Source organism: Trachypithecus francoisi, unplaced genomic scaffold (genome assembly GCF_009764315.1).
Source record: "Trachypithecus francoisi isolate TF-2019V2 unplaced genomic scaffold, Tfra_2.0 Lachesis_group12, whole genome shotgun sequence".
Taxonomy (NCBI): domain Eukaryota; kingdom Metazoa; phylum Chordata; class Mammalia; order Primates; family Cercopithecidae; genus Trachypithecus; species Trachypithecus francoisi.
In genome coordinates this window covers 31,837,452-31,858,203 of record NW_022681457.1, presented here as the reverse complement: position 1 = coordinate 31,858,203, position 20,752 = coordinate 31,837,452, and the positions used below count along the sequence as shown (strand labels likewise).

The window sequence follows — 20,752 nt, the reverse complement described above, 5'->3', positions numbered from 1 at the left end:
AGGTCAGGAGATCGAGACCACCCTGGCTAACACGGTGAAACCTCGTCTCTACTAAAAAAATACAGAAAACTAGCCGGGCGAGGTGGCGGGCGCCTGTAGTCCCAGCTATTCGGGAGGCTGAGGCAGGAGAATGGCGTAAACCCGGGAGGCGGAGCTTGCAGTGAGCTGAGATCCGGCCACTGCACTCCAGCCTGGGCGACAGAGCGAAACTCCGTCTCAACAACAACAACAACAACAACAAAAAATACAAAAACCTAGCTGGGCGAGGTAGCCGGCGCCTGTAGTCCCAGCTACTCGGGAGGCTGAGGCAGGAGAATGGCGTAAACCCGGGAGGCGGAGCTTGCAGTGAGCTGAGATCTGGCCACTGTACTCCAGCCTGGGTGACAGAGCGAGACTCCGTCTCAAAAAAAAAAAAAAAAAAAAAAGAAAAGTCTAACACCCAGGATAGTACATACTAGGTAGGATGAAACTTAATAATTACTTGTTGAATGAATCAATACGTTGTACATTTCAGATGAAAACTTTAATTTCCTAGGAAACACCGACTTATTGAACAAAATTTTCATTTGCTATTATTCCGGACTTACCAAGAGCTCAAGATTCAAGTCTTTATCTTCACTTATTTCAAAAACCTTATGCGGTAGGAATTATCCCCAAAGTAATGAAAAAGAGGAATGAGCTTTAAAAGCGGTTGAGTAAACTGCCTAAAGTTAACAGTTTCTAAAGTAAAGAAGCAGCTGAGATTTGAACTTGTTTTTTGGGGGCTCAAAAATCCAAGTTGTCTTGAGCTTCACTAAAGCTTGTACCACTACCTGTCTCCCTAAACTGTCTGATACAGAGAACATTTACTACATTTTAAGGATTTTTGTTTTTGTCCTCTATGTTGCCAGTTCTTCCACTTCACATTACCTCCTTTGCTGGGTGGGCTATATACCCTCAATACAACGAGAATGGTATCAGAGTACAGGCCCTAAGAACAGAAAATTTGTTTTACTCCGTACGCCGGAGGTCTGGCGCCACCACCACAAGCGACAAACACAGGCTGGGGTCCAGAAAGGCTGCCGACCGCGCCCAGATCTCAAGTTTTTAGTCCAGGCCCACGTTCAGACTAGGAGAGGGGAGAATAGAGGGTTATCTTTCCCGACACCCTCGCCACGGTGGAAGCACGGAGGAGAAGGGTAGAGTCGCAGTAACAGTTTAAACAATAGACCCAAAAACCCCTCTTAAGCCTGTCAAACGCACTTACTTGAGCGAAGTAATTCCAGGACGCTACGCCGGCACCGGCAACGGAAAGGGCTTCTCTGTCCGCCGGCCCAGGGGCTGGTGCTGACGACATCTGGACTGCGCCTCAGAGAGTGAAGGCCCAGCGCGAGTCCGCGAGCCAGGCGCACAGAGCGCGCGCTCACGAAAGGGGCGTGGCATCCCAGCGGCGCCACCTTTAAGCGTCACGGGCGGGGCTGCAGCTTCCGGACTTAGGACTTTGAACATGTCGCGCCTGAAGCGGATAGCGGGGCAGGATCCCCGCGCTGGTTTCAAAGCCGCTGGAAGAGACTGCGGTACGTCGGTACCCCAAGGGCTATTGAAGGCAGCGAGGAAGAGCGGCCAGTTAAACCTGTCGGGTAGAAACCTCAGTGAAGGTAAGACCCAGAGGTACCATCCTATTGTGTCTCCTGCCTTTGGCCCAGGAAACCTCCCTTTTCTCTGGGCTGGCTTTGGCCGCTTTCTCAGATTGCTAGCCAGAATTTCTGTGCTCTGATCTAATCCCTGTGCTCATTTCGACCGGTTTGGTCAGCCCAGTTCAATTCCTTCCCAGGTTCCCGCAATCTCTGTTAAAGGGACGCTGCTAAAAATACGGTCTAAATTTAAACGGGGCGCTTTCTGGGATTCTCACATTCTGTGGGATGAGCAACATAATATGTGACGAAACTAGCTATCAAATCACGGGCAAATCTTTTGTTTCTTTGGCTCTTATTTTCCTCCTCTTATTTTAATCTTCAAGGGCAATTACCAAAGCCAAAATTATGTATTTTATCGGCCCTTTTGTGAAACTGCACTGTTCCCTGCCGAGACGCTCTTCTGTATGCAACTGTGCAGAGTCCTAATTACAAGGAATAATGAGTATATTTTCTGAGTTGAAGATCAGGATAGATGCCACACAGAGTGTTTGAATGTGGGGACATCTTGAGAAACCTGTTAAAGACCAACAAGCACAAATCTGAATATCATGAATGAATGGTCAGATGCTCTTCTGATTGTCGTGTGTATGTAAGAGGGAGAGGGAGGGGAATGGAGAGATGGAGAAATAGAGCATTCTTCCTGTAATGTTTTTCTTCGTTTATATTTAGGTTTTAAGACTGATTAAAACTTTCCATTTTCCTTCTAATGATTGCTTTCTTATTGTGACATGTATAAAGTAGATTAGGCAAGCAAATGCTTGCTGAATGAATGAAAGGACATATGACATAGAATCCCTACTCCACCTAAAAGAGTTTTTGATCCATGGGAACATATGCATTTTCAAACTACAGTTGTGCATATATATATATATATATATATACTTGGTTTCCCCAAAGCCTGAAACATTTTTCTCTAAACTTGCATACCTAACTATCATGCTAACACTCTGTTCTCTTACCTAATTTTTTAACAGTATTTATCACTATTAGAATTTATATCATTTATGTTTTTTGTCTTCTCTGCCCTCCAACCAAAAGATTAATACCATGAAGTTAGTGAGCTTTGTTTTGTGCTTTGTTGTATTTCTATCACTGAAAATAGTGCTTGGTACATAGTAGAGTCTTATTAAATATTGTGGAAGCAATAAGTAAGTGAATGAGTATTCTCAGATCATAAGTGGTGTACTGGAATGTACTTATTGACTAGACTCAGGTGGTTTAGTCTGTTAAACTTTAAGAGAGCACGTGGATTCTGACTCTTAGGTCCGTGATGATATGGATTAGAACTGCTTAGGCTATTGTTGTATAACCAGAACCTAACACTTACCTGGTACATAAAATGATTTTAAATGAGTGAATAAACAGTATTTCATAGGAGGGAAAAATATAAATGGGAGAAACTCATGGTATTTGTAGCTTATATATAAAAAAGGAATCCCTGTTACTATAATATAGAAGGTCTTTCCCTGTCTGGCTGTATGTAGCCTTCAGTTTCATCACTTGTCACTGAAACTTTAATAGGCAAACCACTGTAATTCTGAACTATTTGCAGTTCGTTACAGGGTCATGCTTCTTATCTTCCTATCTTTGCTCACATAACATTGAGATGGTTAATCACTCTGTGCCCTAATTTCTCATTTATTATGCAGGAGTAGTAACAGGACCTATTAAGGTTTAAATGAGATAAAATGAAGTAAAGTGCCTGGTACATAAAAAGTACACAGTAAAAATTCACCATTGCTGTTATCATGGCAGTAACCTTCTAATTGGTTTCCTGGAGTTTTTACTTTACATCTCACTGTTGCCACTCCAGAGGCTGAGGCAGGAGGATCACTTGAGTCCAGGAGTTTAAGGCTGTAGTGCCCTATGATTGCACTTGTGAATAGCCACTGCACTCTAGCCTGGACAATATTGTGAGACCCTGTCCATAAACGACAACAAAAACTACCCTTACACTCTGAATCCTAGTATCATTACCAAGAGTCATTTTTTCCCAAACAGATCTTACATCACTCAAAACGTTTAATGACTTCCCATAGCCCAGAAGATACAGTATAGGTAAGGTTTTTAGCACAGCATACAAAAGCCTTTCTAAATCTTTCGCTTAACTATTTACTCTGTGGCCTCTTCAGCATCGTATGCTTTAATGATGATAGTAGCTCATGCCTGTAATCCCAGCACTCTGGGAAATTGAGAGGCAGGAGGGTCGCTTTGAGGCCAGGAATTCAAGACCAGCCTGGGGCAACATAGTGAGACCCCCATCTCTACAAAAAAATAAAAGAATTAGATGAGCATGGTGGCATGCGCCTGTAGTCCTAGCTACTTGGAAGGCTGAAGTGGGAGGATTGTTTGAGCCTGAGTTGGAGGCTGCAGTGAGTGCTATGATTGTTCCATTGCACTCAAGCTTGGGGAAGAGAGTGAGATCCTGTCTCTAAAATAATAATAATAATGACACTAACAAAAATTACCTTCCCCCCAAAAAACCATACTTAAAAATTTTTTAAAGGACTATTTTAATGAAAGTTGACCAGATGGTACATTATATTCTCATATACCCTCTGTCTCCAGCTTACAGTTTCCTCTGTTATTAACATCTTGCATTAATATAGTACATTTATGATAATTGATGAACCAATATTGATACATTATTATTAACTGAAGTTCATAGGTTTGTTAGGGTTCATTCTTACTATTGTACAGGTCCGTGAAATTGACAAATGCATGTTCTGTATCCACCATTAGAGTATCATACAGAATAATTTCACTACCCTAGAAATCCCCTGTGCTCTACCCATTCATTCCTTACCCATCTTCCCCTGAACTGTGGGCAACCAGTGATCTTTTTCCTGTTTCTGTAGTTTTACCTTTTCCAGAATGTCTCTTAATTCGAATCATACCAGTACGTAACCTTTTCAGACTGAGTTTTTAACTTATCAATATGCATTTAAGGTTTATCCATGTATTTTTGATGACTTAATCATTTATTTCTTTTTATTGCTGAGTAATATTCCATTGTATGGATGTACCATTTTGTTCATTCACCTTTTGAAGGACATCTTGGATACTTCCAGTTTTTGGCAGTTATGAATAAAGCAGCTATAAACATTTATGTTCAGGTTTTTGTCTGGATATATGTTCAACTCATTTGGATAAGAGCCTAGGAGCATGATCCCTGGATCATATAAGACTGAGCCATGTAAGAAACTGTCAGACTACTAATATGTACCATTTCACATTTCCACAAGGAATAAATGAAAGTTCTCTCCTCCACATTCTCACCAGCATTTGGTATGATCAGGTTTTTGGATTTTAACCATTTTAGTGGGTGTATTGTGTTATCTTATTGTTTAAATTTAGTATTTCCTAGTGACATATGATGTTGAGTATTTTTTAATATGCTCATTTACCATCTGTATATCTCTTTGGTGAGGTGTCTATTAATTTTTGCCCGTTTTTTAATTGGGCTCATTTCCTTATTGTTGATCATAGTTGTCTTTTTATGTCACTTGTTTCTGCTCAGCAACTGATTATTCAATGAATAAGTGACAGATATAAATAGACTGGTGGCTTGTTGGTTATGATTCTTAAATTTTGTATCATATAAAGCCTAGATAAATGCGGCAGAGGTGTTTTTTGACCCAGTCAAAAGTAATTGCAGAAAGTGATTATTCTTTTCTTTTCTGATAAACTTACTAACTTGTCCCTTGTACTGATTCCTTGCATGTTGTATTTTTAATGTATGTTAATCTAAAAAAAGTCTTATTATATTTGTTTTTACCCCAAAATATTAGTACCTCAAATTATGAATTACATTCAAGATATATTTAGTTTTTTTTTTTTTTAGAGACAGGGTCTTGCTCTGTCATCCAAGCTGGAGGGCAGTGATTCAATTGTGGCTCAATGCAGCCTCAAACTCCTGGGCTCAGGCCATCTTCTCTCCTTAGCCTCTCAAGTAGCTAGAACTACAGGTGTGTGCCACCAAACCCAGCTACTACTTTTTTTTTTTTTTTTTTTTTGAGACGGAGTCTCGCTCTGTCACCCAGGCTGGAGTGCAGTGGCCGGATCTCAGCTCACTGCTAGCTCCGCCGCCCGGGTTTACGCCATTCTCCTGCCTCAGCCTCCCGAGTAGCTGGGACTACAGGCGCCCACCACCTCGCCCGGCTAGTTTTTTTGTATTTTTTAGTAGAGACGAGGTTTCACCGTATTAGCCAGGATGGTCTCGATCTCCTGACCTCGTGATCCGCCTGTCTCGGCCTCCCAAAGTGCTGGGATTACATGCTTGAGCCACCACGCCCGGCCCCAGCTACTACTTTTATTTTTTGTAGAGACTGGATCTTGCTATATTGTCCAGGCTGGTCTCGAACCCCTGACCTCAAGCGATCCTCCCACCTCAGCCTCCCAAAGTGCTTGGATTATAGGCATGAACCACCATGCCCAGCCCAAAAGATATTTTAAAACATGGCTTCTTTCAGATTTTGCTCTCTCCCTTGCTCTCTCTCTTGCATGCTCTCTCTCTTTTTTCTCTCCCTCTATACATATGTATATATAAGATATTTTATGTGAAATGTATGAGATAAATATGAAACTATTGTATATGCTATAGGGAGTTACACAGATACTTATTCAAATGGCATTTATTGTTTATCTACTATCTATATTTCTTCCAGATATAGTTCTAGAGGAAATAAAGATTAATGACACCTTCAAATAATTCATAGTCTCATAAGTGTTTTAACATAAGCTTTATTTATTATTAAGAATTGTACTTGTTAAATAATAATTAAATTTTCATGTTATACTTTAATTATCTCTCTCCACATTTACATAGTCATATTTGTAAAGTAGAGTCATTTCTGTTCCTTCTTTTTTTTAGAGGTAGGGTCTCATTCTGTCGACTGGTCTAGAGTACAGTGGCATACTAGCTTATTAGACCTTGAACCCCTGGGCTCAAGTGATCTCCTGCCTCAGCCTCCTAAATAGCTAGGACCACAGGCATGCACCACTATGACCCACTAATGTTTAAATTTTTCACAGAGATGGGGTCTTGCTGTATTGCCCAGCTTGGTCTCAAACTCCTGGTGTCAGCAATCCTCCTGCCTTGGCTTCCTGAAGTACTGGGATTGTGGGTGTGAGCCACACTGTACCTGACCCCATTCCTGATATTTCTACATTGGGAAAACAAAGCATAGTCTTTAATTTTTACATATATAATGAAAAACAGTTAAAATTCTGTTGATTCTTGCTCTTAGATGGTAGCCTCCTTAAATAGAAATTTTCTTAATGGAAGCCGTACAAGGGCAGTGAGAGATTTTATTACCCTGATAGTATTGTTTACTAGACTGCTAACCCAGTCCAGTACAGTGATAAAGAGATTTACTCTTCCTAAACCTGTTTAGGTAGAGTAAGTCTTGAAGGTATTAACATTTACCCATAAGTGAAACCTGGTTACTCTTTGGGGTGTTTAGGTATACAGTTGACACTTAAATAATTCAGGGGGTGTGGGACTGACTCCCTTGTGCAGTCAGAAATCCATGTATAACTTTTGACTTGCTTGAAACTTAACTACTAATAGCTTACTGTTGACTAGAAGCCTTAGTGATAACATAGTCAATTAACATATATTGGTATATTATAGGTTTTATATACTATATTCTTATAATAGTAAGCTAGAGAAAAGAAAATGTTATTAAGAAAATCATAAGGAAGAGAAAATATATTTACTATTCATCAAGTGGAGTGGATCATCATAAAGGTCTTCATTCTCATCATCTTCACATTGAGCAGGCTGAGGAGGAGGAGGAAAAGCAGGGGATGGTCTTGCTTTCTCACGGGTGGTAGAGGCAGCAGAAAATCCATATGTAAGTGAACCTATGCAATTCAATCACATATTGTGCAAGGATAAATTGTACTTTCTTTTTGTAGGCTCTAGTTCTTTTTTGAAAAATACCATTTACCATAAATAAATAATATTTATTATTTTCTTGTTTATAAAAGCAGGTCTGCTGTGGAAAGATTAGAATCTATAGAGAAAAGGATGAAAAGTGGAGAAGCCAACCAGGGTTAATCATTGTTAAATGTTGTAGAGATTTTTCTTCTAATACTCTGTGTGTGTGTGTGTGTGTGTGTGTGTGTGTGTGTGAGAGAGAGAGAGAGAGAGAGAGAGAGAGACTATGTATAATTTTACTATTTTTTATTTTTTATTTAATTTAGTTTATTGATTGAGACAGGATCTCACTCTGTTGCCCAGGGTGGAATGCAGTGGTGAGATCATGGCTCACTGCAGCCTTGACCTCCTGAGCTCAAAAGTGATTTTCCACCTCGGCCTCCCCAGTATCTGAGACTACAAGGATGTGCCACCATGCTGGGCCAATTTTTATATTCTTTTTAGAGATGAGGTCTTGCTATGTTGCCCAGGCTGGTCTTGAACTCCTGAGCTCAAGCGACCTGTCCACCTCAGCCTGACAAAATGCTGGGATTACAGGCATGAGCTGTTGTGTCTGGCCCTATTTTTTATTTTTAACAAATTTAGAATTGTACTGACTCCTGTTTTTCTGACTTCTAATTGTACATTTTCATTGTCACTTGAAAAATCTTATTTTTAGTGGCTGTATAATAGTCCATATTATGACTACTATAATTAATATGTATTAATATTTAAACAATCAAATTTTGTTGGCAATTTTTAAGTAATAATTCTGAGTGTCAGTTCTATAACTTACTTAGAAAGATATTCTCAAATAGAAATAATTGTTAATGACCAACTTCAAAGGAAAATATTGTACATGTAAGTGACAGCTCTTTTTATGAGCAGCAGCATGAGAATATATTGTCAGTTTGGTTCAGTGTTGCAGCTCTTTTTCATTGGACTAGATAAAATGAAGATGGGGTTGTAAAGGAGGTGTTGATTGTTGCTTTCCAGCTGCAGGACCATGGCAGAACAGTAGTGCAAGAATGTTATTGGATGATTATCTAAAACTGAGGAAAAGTAAAAGGTGCCAGAGTTTGGAACAAAAGAATACTGTAAATTCTAATGGAAACTGCACTGTTGATCGGAAAGGCAAATTGGTAAGAGGATAATTCATTAAACAAGCCAGTTAAATTAGCTTGGAAACTAATTATTTGAAAGGGAAATATGGGTGTAAGACTATCCTGCCTTATCTTGAAGAGAGCAGTTTGGTTACCTTTTATTTGTGTAATTAAGTAATTAGGTCTAGGGCACCTAATCATCAAGAAAACCTACTGTTCTAGAGTAATGAGAATTTGCCTTATTCAATACATATAGTTTGTTGGGACAGAATAAAAAGTGTGACACAGGGTTAGGTGTGCTGTGGCTCACACCTTTAATACCAACACTTTGGGAGGCCAGAGCAGGTGGATCACTTGAGCTTGGGAGTTCAAGACCAGTCTGGGCAACAAGGCAAAACCTCATCTCTACTAAAAATAAAAAAATTAACCGGGCATGGTGGCACACCCCTGTAGTCCCAACTACTTGGAAAGCTGAGGCAAGAGGATCACCTGCGTCGGGGAGGTCGAGGCTGCAGTGAGCTGTGATCTGGCCACTGCATTCCAGTCTGGGTGACAGAGTGAGATCCTGTCTCCAAAAACAAAAAATAAAAAAAAAGTTTAACACAAACTGTATATTTTCAAGGTTTTAAATAGCCATCTTAAATCTGTATAATCCATGTTCTGCTTTACTATTTAGCTTGATTCTGTATTTTGACTACTAGTGGTTTAATGGAACTTATTGTGATATTTCTAAATAGCTAATGAAAATTAACTAAAGTATCCAGAATATTTTAATAACAAATAATTCCAGAAAAAAACTGTGCTTCCAGGTGAGGTGATTGTTAAAACAAGCTAATTCTTAAACAATTGTTAGAAATTAAAGCAAGAGGAAAGCCCATATATATGTATATATGTATATGTACACATACACACATGTATACATACACACATACCCATGTGTATATATATGTGCCAGAATCTTAAGGTTAACATTTAATCTTTCGTCTATTAAAATCTAAGGAAGTCTTTGTGTTTGGATTACAAGACAAGGAACTAGATAGTTAATTGAAAGTCGTATTCCTGTTTCTTGATTCATTAAAATAATTGTTCTGAACTTAACGTCTCAACCTCTTGAGATATATATGTCAAGTTATTATTACCAATGTCAGCTTTTTTAATAAATTAGTGCAAATTTAAATTATTCCTTTATTAATGTCAGCTCACTCATCTGCATTTTAATATGTTTTCTTGAGTAGGAGAGGAAAAGGAGGAGTTAGATAACAAGTGAATGTCCTCTGTCATAGATACTGTCATAGGAAAAAACAGACTGGGAAAAATGGAATTACAGTTTTATTAAGGCTTATCTTCATCATAAAGGTGAAGGTACTCAAAGTAATAAATTTGGGTATGTTTTTCTCTCACAGAGATTGGTAAAAATACTTTCCTTTTCATATGTTAAACGTTGTCTCATTTTTCTTACAGTGTCCTTGATGGACTTCAGGATAGAACAGTTCCCATTATGCTTTCTAACTTAATAATGGCTCAGATGGTCTAAATCACAAAGATATATCCCTTTGAGTCAAACTCAAGCTGCAACTAAGTTGATGCTTTTCATATAACTCTTTGTCTTTGGGGTGTGTATTTGTGTGTATTTTTTCTCATTAAAATTTAAAGATTATCTGAAAGTGACAGTGCAGTATTGTGCTTTGCCAATATGGGGTTCTTTAATGTATGAGTCCATTGGTGGCCATGAATAAACTACTGTGGAGAAAACTGGAATGTTTATCGATGAGCTTTCCCTGATTTTTTACATAGTGATTTGATTTCTTGGTTTATTCTTTTAAAGTACTCATAATTGGGTAGACAGTTCAGTGAATAACATTTGTAGGATAAGCTGTTATCATCAGAATACTACCCTAAACCTAGCATAACCCTTTTTATACTACTGTTGTTAGGTTCTAGCATTTAAGTGTCAATGGGGACCTCTCATTTAATCAACAAGGCAACTGGGGACCAGAGAATGCCATATTAGGTTACTGACCAATATAATTAGTTGCAGTGTTTAAACCACAGCCTTAGGTCCCTGACTCTTAGATCAGTGGTCTGTCTGAGATACCATACCGTGTCTCATAGTTTAACATGTTTACTGTTTTTTGGAAGATAGGAATTGACATAGGCTAGGATATGGACCTTAATGGGAATTGGACATGATTTTCTGCCTTAAGGAAATAATTACTGTCGTTACCGTGGGTGATCGTTGTATCTATGAAGTTGTCCAAAAAAGTCAAAAAGATTTTTAAATCTCATGGTTTATTGCTCCTACAGGTTACTGGCTACATTTTTTTTTTTTTTTTTTTTTGAGATGGAGTCTCACTCTGTTGCCCAGGCTAGAGTGCAATGGTGTGATCTTGGTTCACTGCAACCCCTACCTCCCGAGTTCAAGAGATTATCCTGCATCAGCCTCCCAAGTAGCTGGGATTACAGGCACCTGCCACTACGCCCAGCTAATTTTCTTTTTTTCTTTTTTTTTTTTTTTTGTATTTTTAGTAGAGATGGGGTTTTACCATGTTGGTCAGGTTGGTCTCGAACTCCTGACCTCAGGTGATCCACCTGCCTTGGCCTCCCAAAGTGCTGGGATTATAGGCATGAGCCACTGTGCCCAGCCACATTCTTTCATCCTTCTGTGCAAACACCATTTTAAGCATGTTTTTTATTTCTACTCTGTCTCTTTATCCACCCGTATCATAAATATTCTCCCCAGACTAGGTAGTTCTCTGTGATCAACCCATTTGTGAGTCCTCATTTCTATAGTTAGCTGTTGTCAGTGGAAAAAAAGAGTAAGACGGTTTGCTAAAAAAAAAAAAAAAAAAAAAAAAGCCGGGGGTTGGGGGGCTAGGTGTGATTGCTCATGATTATAATCCCAGCCCTTTGGGAGGCCAAGGTGGGAGGATCACTTGAGACCAGGAGTTCGAGACCAATCCGGGCAACATAATGAGACCCTGTCTCTACAAAAAATTTACAAATAAGCTGGATGTGGTGGCACGTGCCTGTAGTCCTCATAGTTCCAGCTACTTGGAAGATGAAGGCAGGAGGTGCATCCTGAAGCCATGAGTTCGAGGCTGCAGTGAGCTATGATCACACCACTGCACTCCATCCTGGGTGACAGGCTCTCAAAAAAAAAAAAAAAAAATCTTTTTTTCCCCCCACTATTTTTTAGGACCATGTTGTCCATTGTGGAAACCTGTAGTCGTGTTGGCTTTTTAAATTTTAAATAATCAAAATTAAATAAGATTAAAAATCAAGTTCATCAGTTACTTTAACTACATTGCAAGTGCCATATGTGGCTAGTAGTAGCTATCCTATTGAATAGTGCCGATGTAGGGCATTTACGTCATTGTAGAAAGTTCTGTTGAGCCGTGCGGCTTAAGGATATTGTATCTATCCTGTGATATATATTATATGTGTATATTTTCCCCATAGAATTGCCTTGATGTGTTATATCACCTATATTTTAAAATTATCCTTCTTTGGGGTTAACGTTATTGAAGTGTCATTTACAAAGAGTATGTTGCATCCATTTTAAGTGTACAGTTCAATGAGTTTTGACAAATATATACCATCATGTAACCAGTACTAAAATCAAGATATAGAACATTTCCAACATCTTTAAAAGTTTACTTGTGCCCCTTTACTGTCAGTCCTACTGTTGGCTCCACATAACTACGGATCTGCTTTTTGTCAATGTAGATTAATTTTACTTCTTTTAAAATTGCATGTAAACGAAATATTACATTTGCTATTTTTTCTTTTTCGCTTAAGGCTTCTTTTGTTTAGAATCATATTTTTGAGGTTCATCCATGTTGTTTATATCAGTTATTCTTTTTTTATTCTTTCTTGAGACAGGGTCTCCCTCTGTTGCCCAGGCTAGAGTGCAAGTGTCACAATCGTAGCTCACTGCAACTTCAAAATTCTGGTCTCAAGTGATCCTTCTGCTTCAGTCTCCCAAGTATCCGGGACTCATGGTGTATGCCACCATGCCTGGCTAATTTTTTTGTTTTTAATAGAGACAAAGTCTTGCTCTTTTTCCCAGGTTGGTCTCAAACTTCTGGGCTCAAATGATCCTCCTGCTATGGTCTCCCAAAGTGCTGCAATTATGGGCATGAGCCACCACGCCCAGCAGTTTTTTAAATTGCTGCATAAATGTAAATGACGAGTTGATGGGTGCTGACGAGTTGATGGGTGCTGACGAGTTGATGGGTGCAGCACACCAACATGGCACACGTATACATATGTAACAAACCTGCACGTTGTGCACATGTACCCTAGAACTTAAAGTATAGTAATAATAAAAAAAAATTGCTGCGTAATAGTCCATTTGTGTATACAATTCAATTTATCCATTAACCTGTTGATGGACATTTAAGTGGTTTCCAGTTTTTGGCTGTTATGAATAAAATTGCTATAAGCTTTCTTGTATAGTCCTTTTTTTTTTTCTTAGAAACATTTCATAGGTCTTATAAACAGAAGGCATGTCTGTGTCTTGGGCAGTGGTGAGATAAGGTGGTGGATCTCTGTGCCTCATGTATAAGTTTTTGTGTAGACATACCATTTCTGTTGAATCCATACCTGACAATGGAATTGCTGTGTTGTGTAGTAGTTAGTAGTAAGTATAGGTCCTGGCATGGTGGCTCACACCTGAAATCCCAGCAATTTGGGAGGTCAAAGCGAGTGGATCACTTGAGACCAGTGTGGCCAACATGGTGAAACCCCGCCTCTGCTAAAAATACAAAAATTAGTTGGGCGTGGTGGCGCATGCCTGAAAGTCCAGCTGCTGCTCGGGAGGCTGAGGCAGAGAATTGCTTGAACCTGGGAGGCGGAGGTTGCAGTGAGCCAGGATCGTGCCACTGCACTCCAGCTTGGGTGAGAAAGTGAGACCCTGTCTCAAAAAATCCCAGAAAGTGTTTATTTAACATAAGAATTCATCAAACTGTTTCCCACTAGCAACATATGAGAGATTCAGTTGCTTCATTACCAGCACTTTGTGTTGTCATCTTTTAAATATTAACCATTCTTGTGGCTGTGTTAGCATAATTTTTTGTGGTTTTAATTTGTATGTCCTTTAAAACTAATGATGTTTAGCATCTTTTCTACCACCTCTTAGCCATTTGTGTATCTTCTGTTGTTTGTTCCAATTGTTGTCTTTTTTTTTTAATAGGGTTTTATTCTTGGGTAACAAGATTTTGTATATATTTGAGACACAACTCCCTCTCAGATATCTGTATGAGTATCTATCTAATATTTTCTCCCAGTGTAGCTTATTTTCTTAATGGTAGCTTTAGAAACATGTAAGTTATAAATTTTTATGGAATCTAAGTTATCAATTGTTTTTCTTTTATGATGAGCTTTTTCTGTCCCAAGACATTTTTTGCCTATCTGAAGGCTGTGAAAATTTTTTCCTCTGTTTCTTTTAGAATTTTTATAGTTTCATTATTTACATATAAGTCTGTGGTCCATTTGGAGTTAATTTTTGAGTGTGTCACGAGGTAAAGGTTGAGGTTCATTTTTATAGTTTATTTTATAGTTATTCCAGTACCATTTGTTGAAAATATGATTCATTTTTGTTAAATTCTGTTGGCACCTTTGTTGAAAATCAATTTTCAGTATTTTATTGTGTGGAATGTTTTCTGAACTCTTTTTCCATTGACCTATATGCTAATACTACACTATCCTTATGCTTATGCTAATCCTTATGCTAATACTACACTATCTTGACAAATGTAGCTTTATGGTCAGACTTGGAATCAAATACTGTAAAGTCTCCTGTTTTGTTCTTTTATTTCAAAATTGTTTGACCTAATTTAGTTATTTTGCATTTCAATACACATTTTAGAATTGGCTTGTTAATTTCTACAGAAAAGCTTTCTGGGATTTTTATTAGGATTGTGCTGAATCTATAAGTCACTTTGGGGAAAAGCAACATCTTTATAATATGGAGTCTTCCAAGCTGTCTTATGTTACATTTCTTTACTTATCTAGACCTTTAAGTTTTCATAGCAGTGTTTTGTATTTTCATGTACAGATCTTGTACATATTTTGTAAATTTAATACTCTTTCATGGTTTTGTCTTGTATTGTAAATCTTTTAACATTTAAAAAACTGTTTATTTGATTGTTAATACATAGAAACGTGATTGATTTTTCTATATTGAGCTTGAATTTTGTGACCGTTCTAAACTCATTGATTGCATATAATTTTTTTGTAGATTCCTTAGCACTTTGTATATAGATGATCATGTTGTCTGTTAATCAGGACAGTTTTACTTCTTGTCCAGTCTGAATGCCTTTTGTTTCTTTTATTTATTTCTTTTTTTTTCTTTTCATCTTACTGCATTGGTCAAGACCTCTGGTAAAATATTAAAGTAGTGAGAATGAGCATCCTTGCCTTGTATACTCTTTTAGAGAGAAAGCACTGTGTCTTCCACCATTAAGTATGATGTTAGTTTTAGGTTTTTCACAGATGCCCTTTATAAGACTGAAGGAGTTCCCTTTGATTCCCAGTTTTCTGAGTTTTTATTGTTGAATTTTGTCAGATGCTTTTTTTGTATCTCAACAATCACATAGTATTTTAAATTTTTCTGTTAATATGGTAGATTGTATTGATTAATTTTCAAATGGTAAACCAGCCTTGCAGTCCTAAGATAACTCACACTTGATCATGATATATTATCCTTTTTATATAGAGTTGCAAAATTTGTTTAGGAATTTGGGTCTATAATCATTAGATATGTTGGCCTGTAGTATTTGTTCTATTTTCTCTTTTAATGTGTTTATCTGCTTTTGGCATCAGAGTAAGACTGGCCTTATAAGATGAATTGGGAACTGTTCTTTTCTCTATGTTTTGAAAGAGCTTGTGTAGAATTAGTATTATTTTTGCTCTAAATGTCTGGTAGAATTCACCAGTGAAAATGTCTGCCTGAAATTTTCTTTGTGGGGAGTTTTAAGTAGCTAATTCAATTTCTTTAATAGATGCAAGGCTACTTTCTATTGTGGTTGTGCTTTTTTTTTCTATTCTAGGGGTTTATCCATTTCATCCAAGTTATTGGATTTGTTGGCATAAAGTTGTTCATAATATACCCTTATCTTTTTAACATCTGTAGGATCTATGACATTCTCACTTTGATTCCTGATTTTGATAATTTGTTTCTTCTTTTTTTTCCTTCATCTGTCTAACTAAGGGTTTATCAATTTATTAGTCTTTTTATGTAAATATTTTTTATTGCTTTTTCTCTGTTTCTATCTCATTGATTGCTACTTTTTATTTCCTTGCTTCTGCTTTCATTGGATTTAATTAATTCTTTTTTCTAGATTCCTAAGATTGTAGCTTAGATCATTGTGGGATGGGGTTATAGATGAAGCAACAGGAGACATGTGCTGATAATTGTTAGAACTGGACAATGGATACATAGAGTTTTATTCCATTATACTGTTTTTTTTTTTAAACGTTTATTTTAGGTTCAAGGGTACGTGTGCAGGTTTGTTACATAGATAAACTTGTGTCACAGGGGTTTGTTATACAGATTACGTTATCACCCAGGTACTAAGCCTCATACCCGTTAGTTATTTTTTCTGATCCTCTCCCTCTTCCCACCTTCCACCCTCAAGAGGACCCCAGTGTCTGTTGTTCCTTTCTTTGTGTTCATGAGTTCTCATCATTTAGCTCCCACTTATAAGTGAGAACATAGAGTATTTGGTTTTCTTTTCCTTTGTTAGTTTGCTAAGGATAATAGCCTCCAGCTCCATCCACGTTCCTGAAAAAGGCATGATCTTGTTCTTTTTCATGGCTGGATAGTATTCCATGATGTATATGTACCACATTTTCTTTATCCAGTCTGTCAGTGATGGGCATTTAGATTGATTCCATGTTTTTGCGATTGTGAATAGTGCTACAGTGAATATTTGCATGCATGTGTCCTTTTGGCAGAATGACTTATATTCTTCTGGGTATGTACCCAGTAATAAGATTGCTGGGTCAAATGGTAGTTCTGTTTTTATCTCTTTGAGGAATCGCCATCCTGCTTTCTAAAATGGTTGAACTGATTTACACTCCTGCAAACAATGTGTAAGGGTTCCCCTTTCAGCAGAGTTTCAGGATACAAAATCAATGTACAGAAATCACTAGCATTCCTGTACACCAACAACAGCTAAGCAGAGAGTCAAATCAGGAAGGCAATCTCATTCACAGATGCTACAAAAAGAATAAAATACCTAGAATACAGCTAACCAGGGAGGTGAAAGATCTGTACAATGAGAATTACAAAACACTGCTCAAAGAAATCAGGGATGACACAAACAAATGGAAAAACATCCCATGCTCATGGATAGGAAGAATCAATATCGTTAAAATGGTCATACTGCCCAAAGCAACTTACAGATTCAGTGCTATTCCTACCAAACTACCAATGACATTCTTCACAGGACTAGAAAAAAACTATTTTAAAATTCATGTGGAACCAAAAAAGAGTCCAAAGAGCCCAGGCAATTCTAAGCAAAAAGAACAAAGCTGGAGGCATCACACTACCTGATTTCATTATGCTACTCTTTAAATGTATGTATATGTTTGAAATTTTTTATAATATCCAACTCCATAGTAATTATTTTCATATTTATATGCTATTGACATTCATTTTTACGTGGGTAGTTTCTATTTTAGATATTGGTAAACTACTTGTAGCATAGCTCCACAGAATTTCTATTTTTTTCTTTTTTGAAACAGAGTCTCGCTCTGTCGCCCAGGCTGGAGTGCAGTGGCCGGATCTCAGCTCACTGCAAGCTCCGCCTGCCGGGTTTACGCCATTCTCCTGCCTCAGCCTCCTGAGTAGCTGGGACTACAGGCGCCCGCCACCTCACCCAGCTAGTTTTTTGTATTTTTTTAGTAGAGACGAGGTTTCACCGTGTTCACCAGGATGGTCTCGATCTCCTGACCTCGTGATCCGCCCGTCTCGGCCTCCCAAAGTGCTGGGATTACAGGCTTGAGCCACTGCGCCTGGCCTCACAGAATTTCTTAACAATGAAGACTGTATATGCTTTTTAGTGGTTCTTATGGGACAGTTGGAACAGTGACATGAATCTTGATGCTGTAAGCTCTGGAAGAAATTGGGATACCTCAAAAACGATTAGTGGGGAAAACAATGAGTAGTAAGTAATTGTTTATGGAAAAGCTAATGGATATATGTTCAATAATAGTACAATATCAACATGTATCTGCCCCTTGATAGTTCCCACAAAGACCAAGTTTGTTAATAAAAATATCTGAATAGTAATAATAAAACATTAATACTCAGTATAGTTGATGGGTAACAGGTATTTTTGTTATGTTATGTATAAATTTCTTGTTATCCCCACGTTTCTCCATCCAGAAAAAGCCATTTGTTATTACATTGCTTTTTAGGTATAACGGCATTAATATACCTATGTATAGATGTTAGAAAAAAATGCATGCACAAATATTCTATGTCTCATCTTTAGGAGTAGAATTGTGCATCTCACATAGCTTTTTCTATATACTTCTTTAGTGTTTTGTATTGTTTTATCTTGTCTTTTTTAATCTGGAGCTTTCTGTTTGTGACTCATACTATATGGCACATTAGTAGTTTTTTTTTTTTTTTTTCAAGAGTCATATTTATTTTTAGAAAAATATATGTGTGACCACATTTCTGTTGGCTGCTTTTTTGTCAGTAAATTCACATGCCAATTGTTTGGCTGATCTCCTTTTCTCTTTTATACTTAACTAATTATCCATACCTGCATACCAAAATAACAATGATGATGATAAGTTGTGCGGTGCTTTCGCTCTCAAATCAGTCAAGAATGGTAAAGTTATTTTATTTTGCTTCGCTTTAAAAGTAAACTTCCGTCCACAAACAGAAACACAGGTGGATTCATATTTTATTTTGCTAATACTTAACGGAGATTCGGTGGTTGAAGAGTAGAGAAACAGAGAATACCTAATCAGACATAAGGAGTAAGAGAGGGACCTTATAATTTATTTTAATACGAATGTAGATAGCTCAGTTTTTTTCTTTTTCTTTTTTTAAGTTTTTTTAAGAGACAGGGTCTCACTCTGTTTCCCAGGCTGGAGTGCCATGATGTGATGACAGTTACTTACTGAACTTCAAAGTCTTGGGCTCAGGCAGTCCTCCTGCCTCAGGCTCCCAAGTAGTAGGACTACAGGTGTGTTCCATCACACCAGTTGATTTTTTTTTTTTTTTAAGAGATAGGGTTTTGCTTTGATGCCTAGGCTGGTCTCAAACTCATGGCCTCAAGTGATCCTCCCACCTTAGCCTCCCAAAGTGCAGGGATTATAGCTCTCAGCCGCCACATCTGGCTAGCTCATTTTTTGAGTGAGTATAAGTTTCATGCAGGGGCTTGGCTTTGCTTCTGTAACACCATTTTATCTGATTAATTATCCAAAACTGCATTTAAGTGTCCTGAATCTGAAACTTTGACTATACCTTTTCACATAATCTCTGATGGTTTTGAAATTATAGCCTGTGGCAGCAAGATATAACCAATTTTTGCCTTGATTAATACCAGCTTGAAGTTCTACATCATCCCTAAATGTAGTCCTACTTTTAACAAGGAGTGAAGGACTGTATTTAAAATAGTTTTGCTACAACACTACAGCGTTCTACCTTCTGGAGCTTCAAATTATCCCTGCTTAATTTGTACAGTCTTGTTTTCTATACAGGTGTTGTCACTTGCTGCAGTAGCATAACACAGTGTTGTATGGTGCCATAAGAAATAAAATTATATGTCAGATAAAATAGAGAGTAGCTACCAAAGTCAGATATTTCTCCCAAATGTTAATAGAAAGCAAGACAATATAGCACTGCTAGGCATTGAATCACATCTGTGGTACTTGTCTAGCTTTGTAACCCTGGCCAAATTATACATTCTCTTTGTGCTCTATTTTTCTCATCCATCCTATGGGAATAATAACACCTACTTTGCAGAATTGTTCCAAGGTTTAGATGAATTATTATGTTAGAAATATTTGTAAGTGTTAGCTATTATTACTAGTTCTTTCTGAGCCTTAGTATATACTTTTGTTATAAAAGTTATTGCAGGGCTGGGCGCGGTGGCTCAAGCCTGTAATCCCAGCACTTTGGGAGGCCGAGACGGACGGATCACGAGGTCAGGAGATTGAGACCATCCTGGCTAACACGGTGAAACCCCGTCTCTACTAAAAAGTACAAAAATATTAGCCGGGCGAGGTGGCGGTCGCCTGTAGTCCCAGCTACTCAGGAGGCTGAGGCAGGAGAATGGCATGAACCCGGGAGGCGGAGCTTGCAGTGAGCTGAGATCCGGCCACAGCACTCCAGCCTGGGCAGCAGTGCAAGACTCCGTCTCAAAAAAAAAAAAAAAAAGTTATTACATATACATGTTGATTTCCATGCCTTCTTTGTTAATCTGTTAGCCTGATGGTAAAATGCATTCTTTGTCTTACATATTTACCACAATGTGCTGTGCAGTGTATGTGCTTTTCAGTGTGTGTAAACCTAGTAAATATAGTTGAATGAAGGTTAGAGTGGAAGCTAATATGTAGAGGACATATTATTGATATATAGCCTTTTAAAATAAAATCAACTTTCACTCTAGTTACAATTCTTGCTATTTGACTTATTTTTTGTTTCAGAAAATGTTTTTCAATAGATAAATGGAATGGCTATTATAAAAGTATGTCACTTAGTATCTAGTTCTTGTTTTCATCTGTTTTTTTTTGTTTTTGTTTTTGTTTTTTCTGGTGTGGTGCTGATGGAACTAGTGCCGCAGTGTGTCTGGAGAATAAATGTGGATATCCCTGAGGAAGCTAATCAGAATCTTTCGTTTGGTGCTACTGAAAGATGGTGGGAGCAGACAGATTTGACCAAACTCATAATATCAAACAATAAACTTCAGTCACTTACAGATGACCTACGACTCCTGCCTGCACTGACTGTTCTTGATGTAAGTTGACTGACTATAAATATGGATTATTAATTGAAGAGACTCTAAAGCTAAATTTAGGCTTTG

The 20,752-nt window shown here is 37.8% G+C and overlaps 2 protein-coding genes across 9 annotated transcripts in view; one reads left to right on the top strand and one right to left on the bottom strand.

Annotated features, from left to right (window-relative positions):
• The window catches only part of SRSF11 (serine and arginine rich splicing factor 11), a 49,046-nt gene extending 47,667 nt beyond the window's left edge, over window positions 1–1,379 (bottom strand). For 4 of the 7 annotated variants that reach the window (XM_033225266.1, XM_033225268.1, XM_033225269.1 and 1 more), the window contains exon 1: window positions 1,247–1,379. The gene's annotated coding sequence lies outside the window, so the exon portion shown is untranslated. The remainder of the gene's footprint in view (window positions 1–1,246) is intronic. The other 3 variants (XM_033225267.1, XM_033225270.1, XM_033225273.1) reach the window with 1 other exon arrangement.
• LRRC40 (leucine rich repeat containing 40) overlaps window positions 1,356–20,752 on the top strand; it is a 65,504-nt gene continuing 46,107 nt past the window's right edge. For both annotated transcript variants that reach the window (XM_033225263.1, XM_033225264.1), the window contains exons 1-2: window positions 1,356–1,637; window positions 20,505–20,686. In XM_033225263.1, coding sequence (XP_033081154.1) covers window positions 1,487–1,637; window positions 20,505–20,686 — 333 coding nt within the window. In that variant the 5' untranslated portion in view covers window positions 1,356–1,486. The remainder of the gene's footprint in view (window positions 1,638–20,504; window positions 20,687–20,752) is intronic.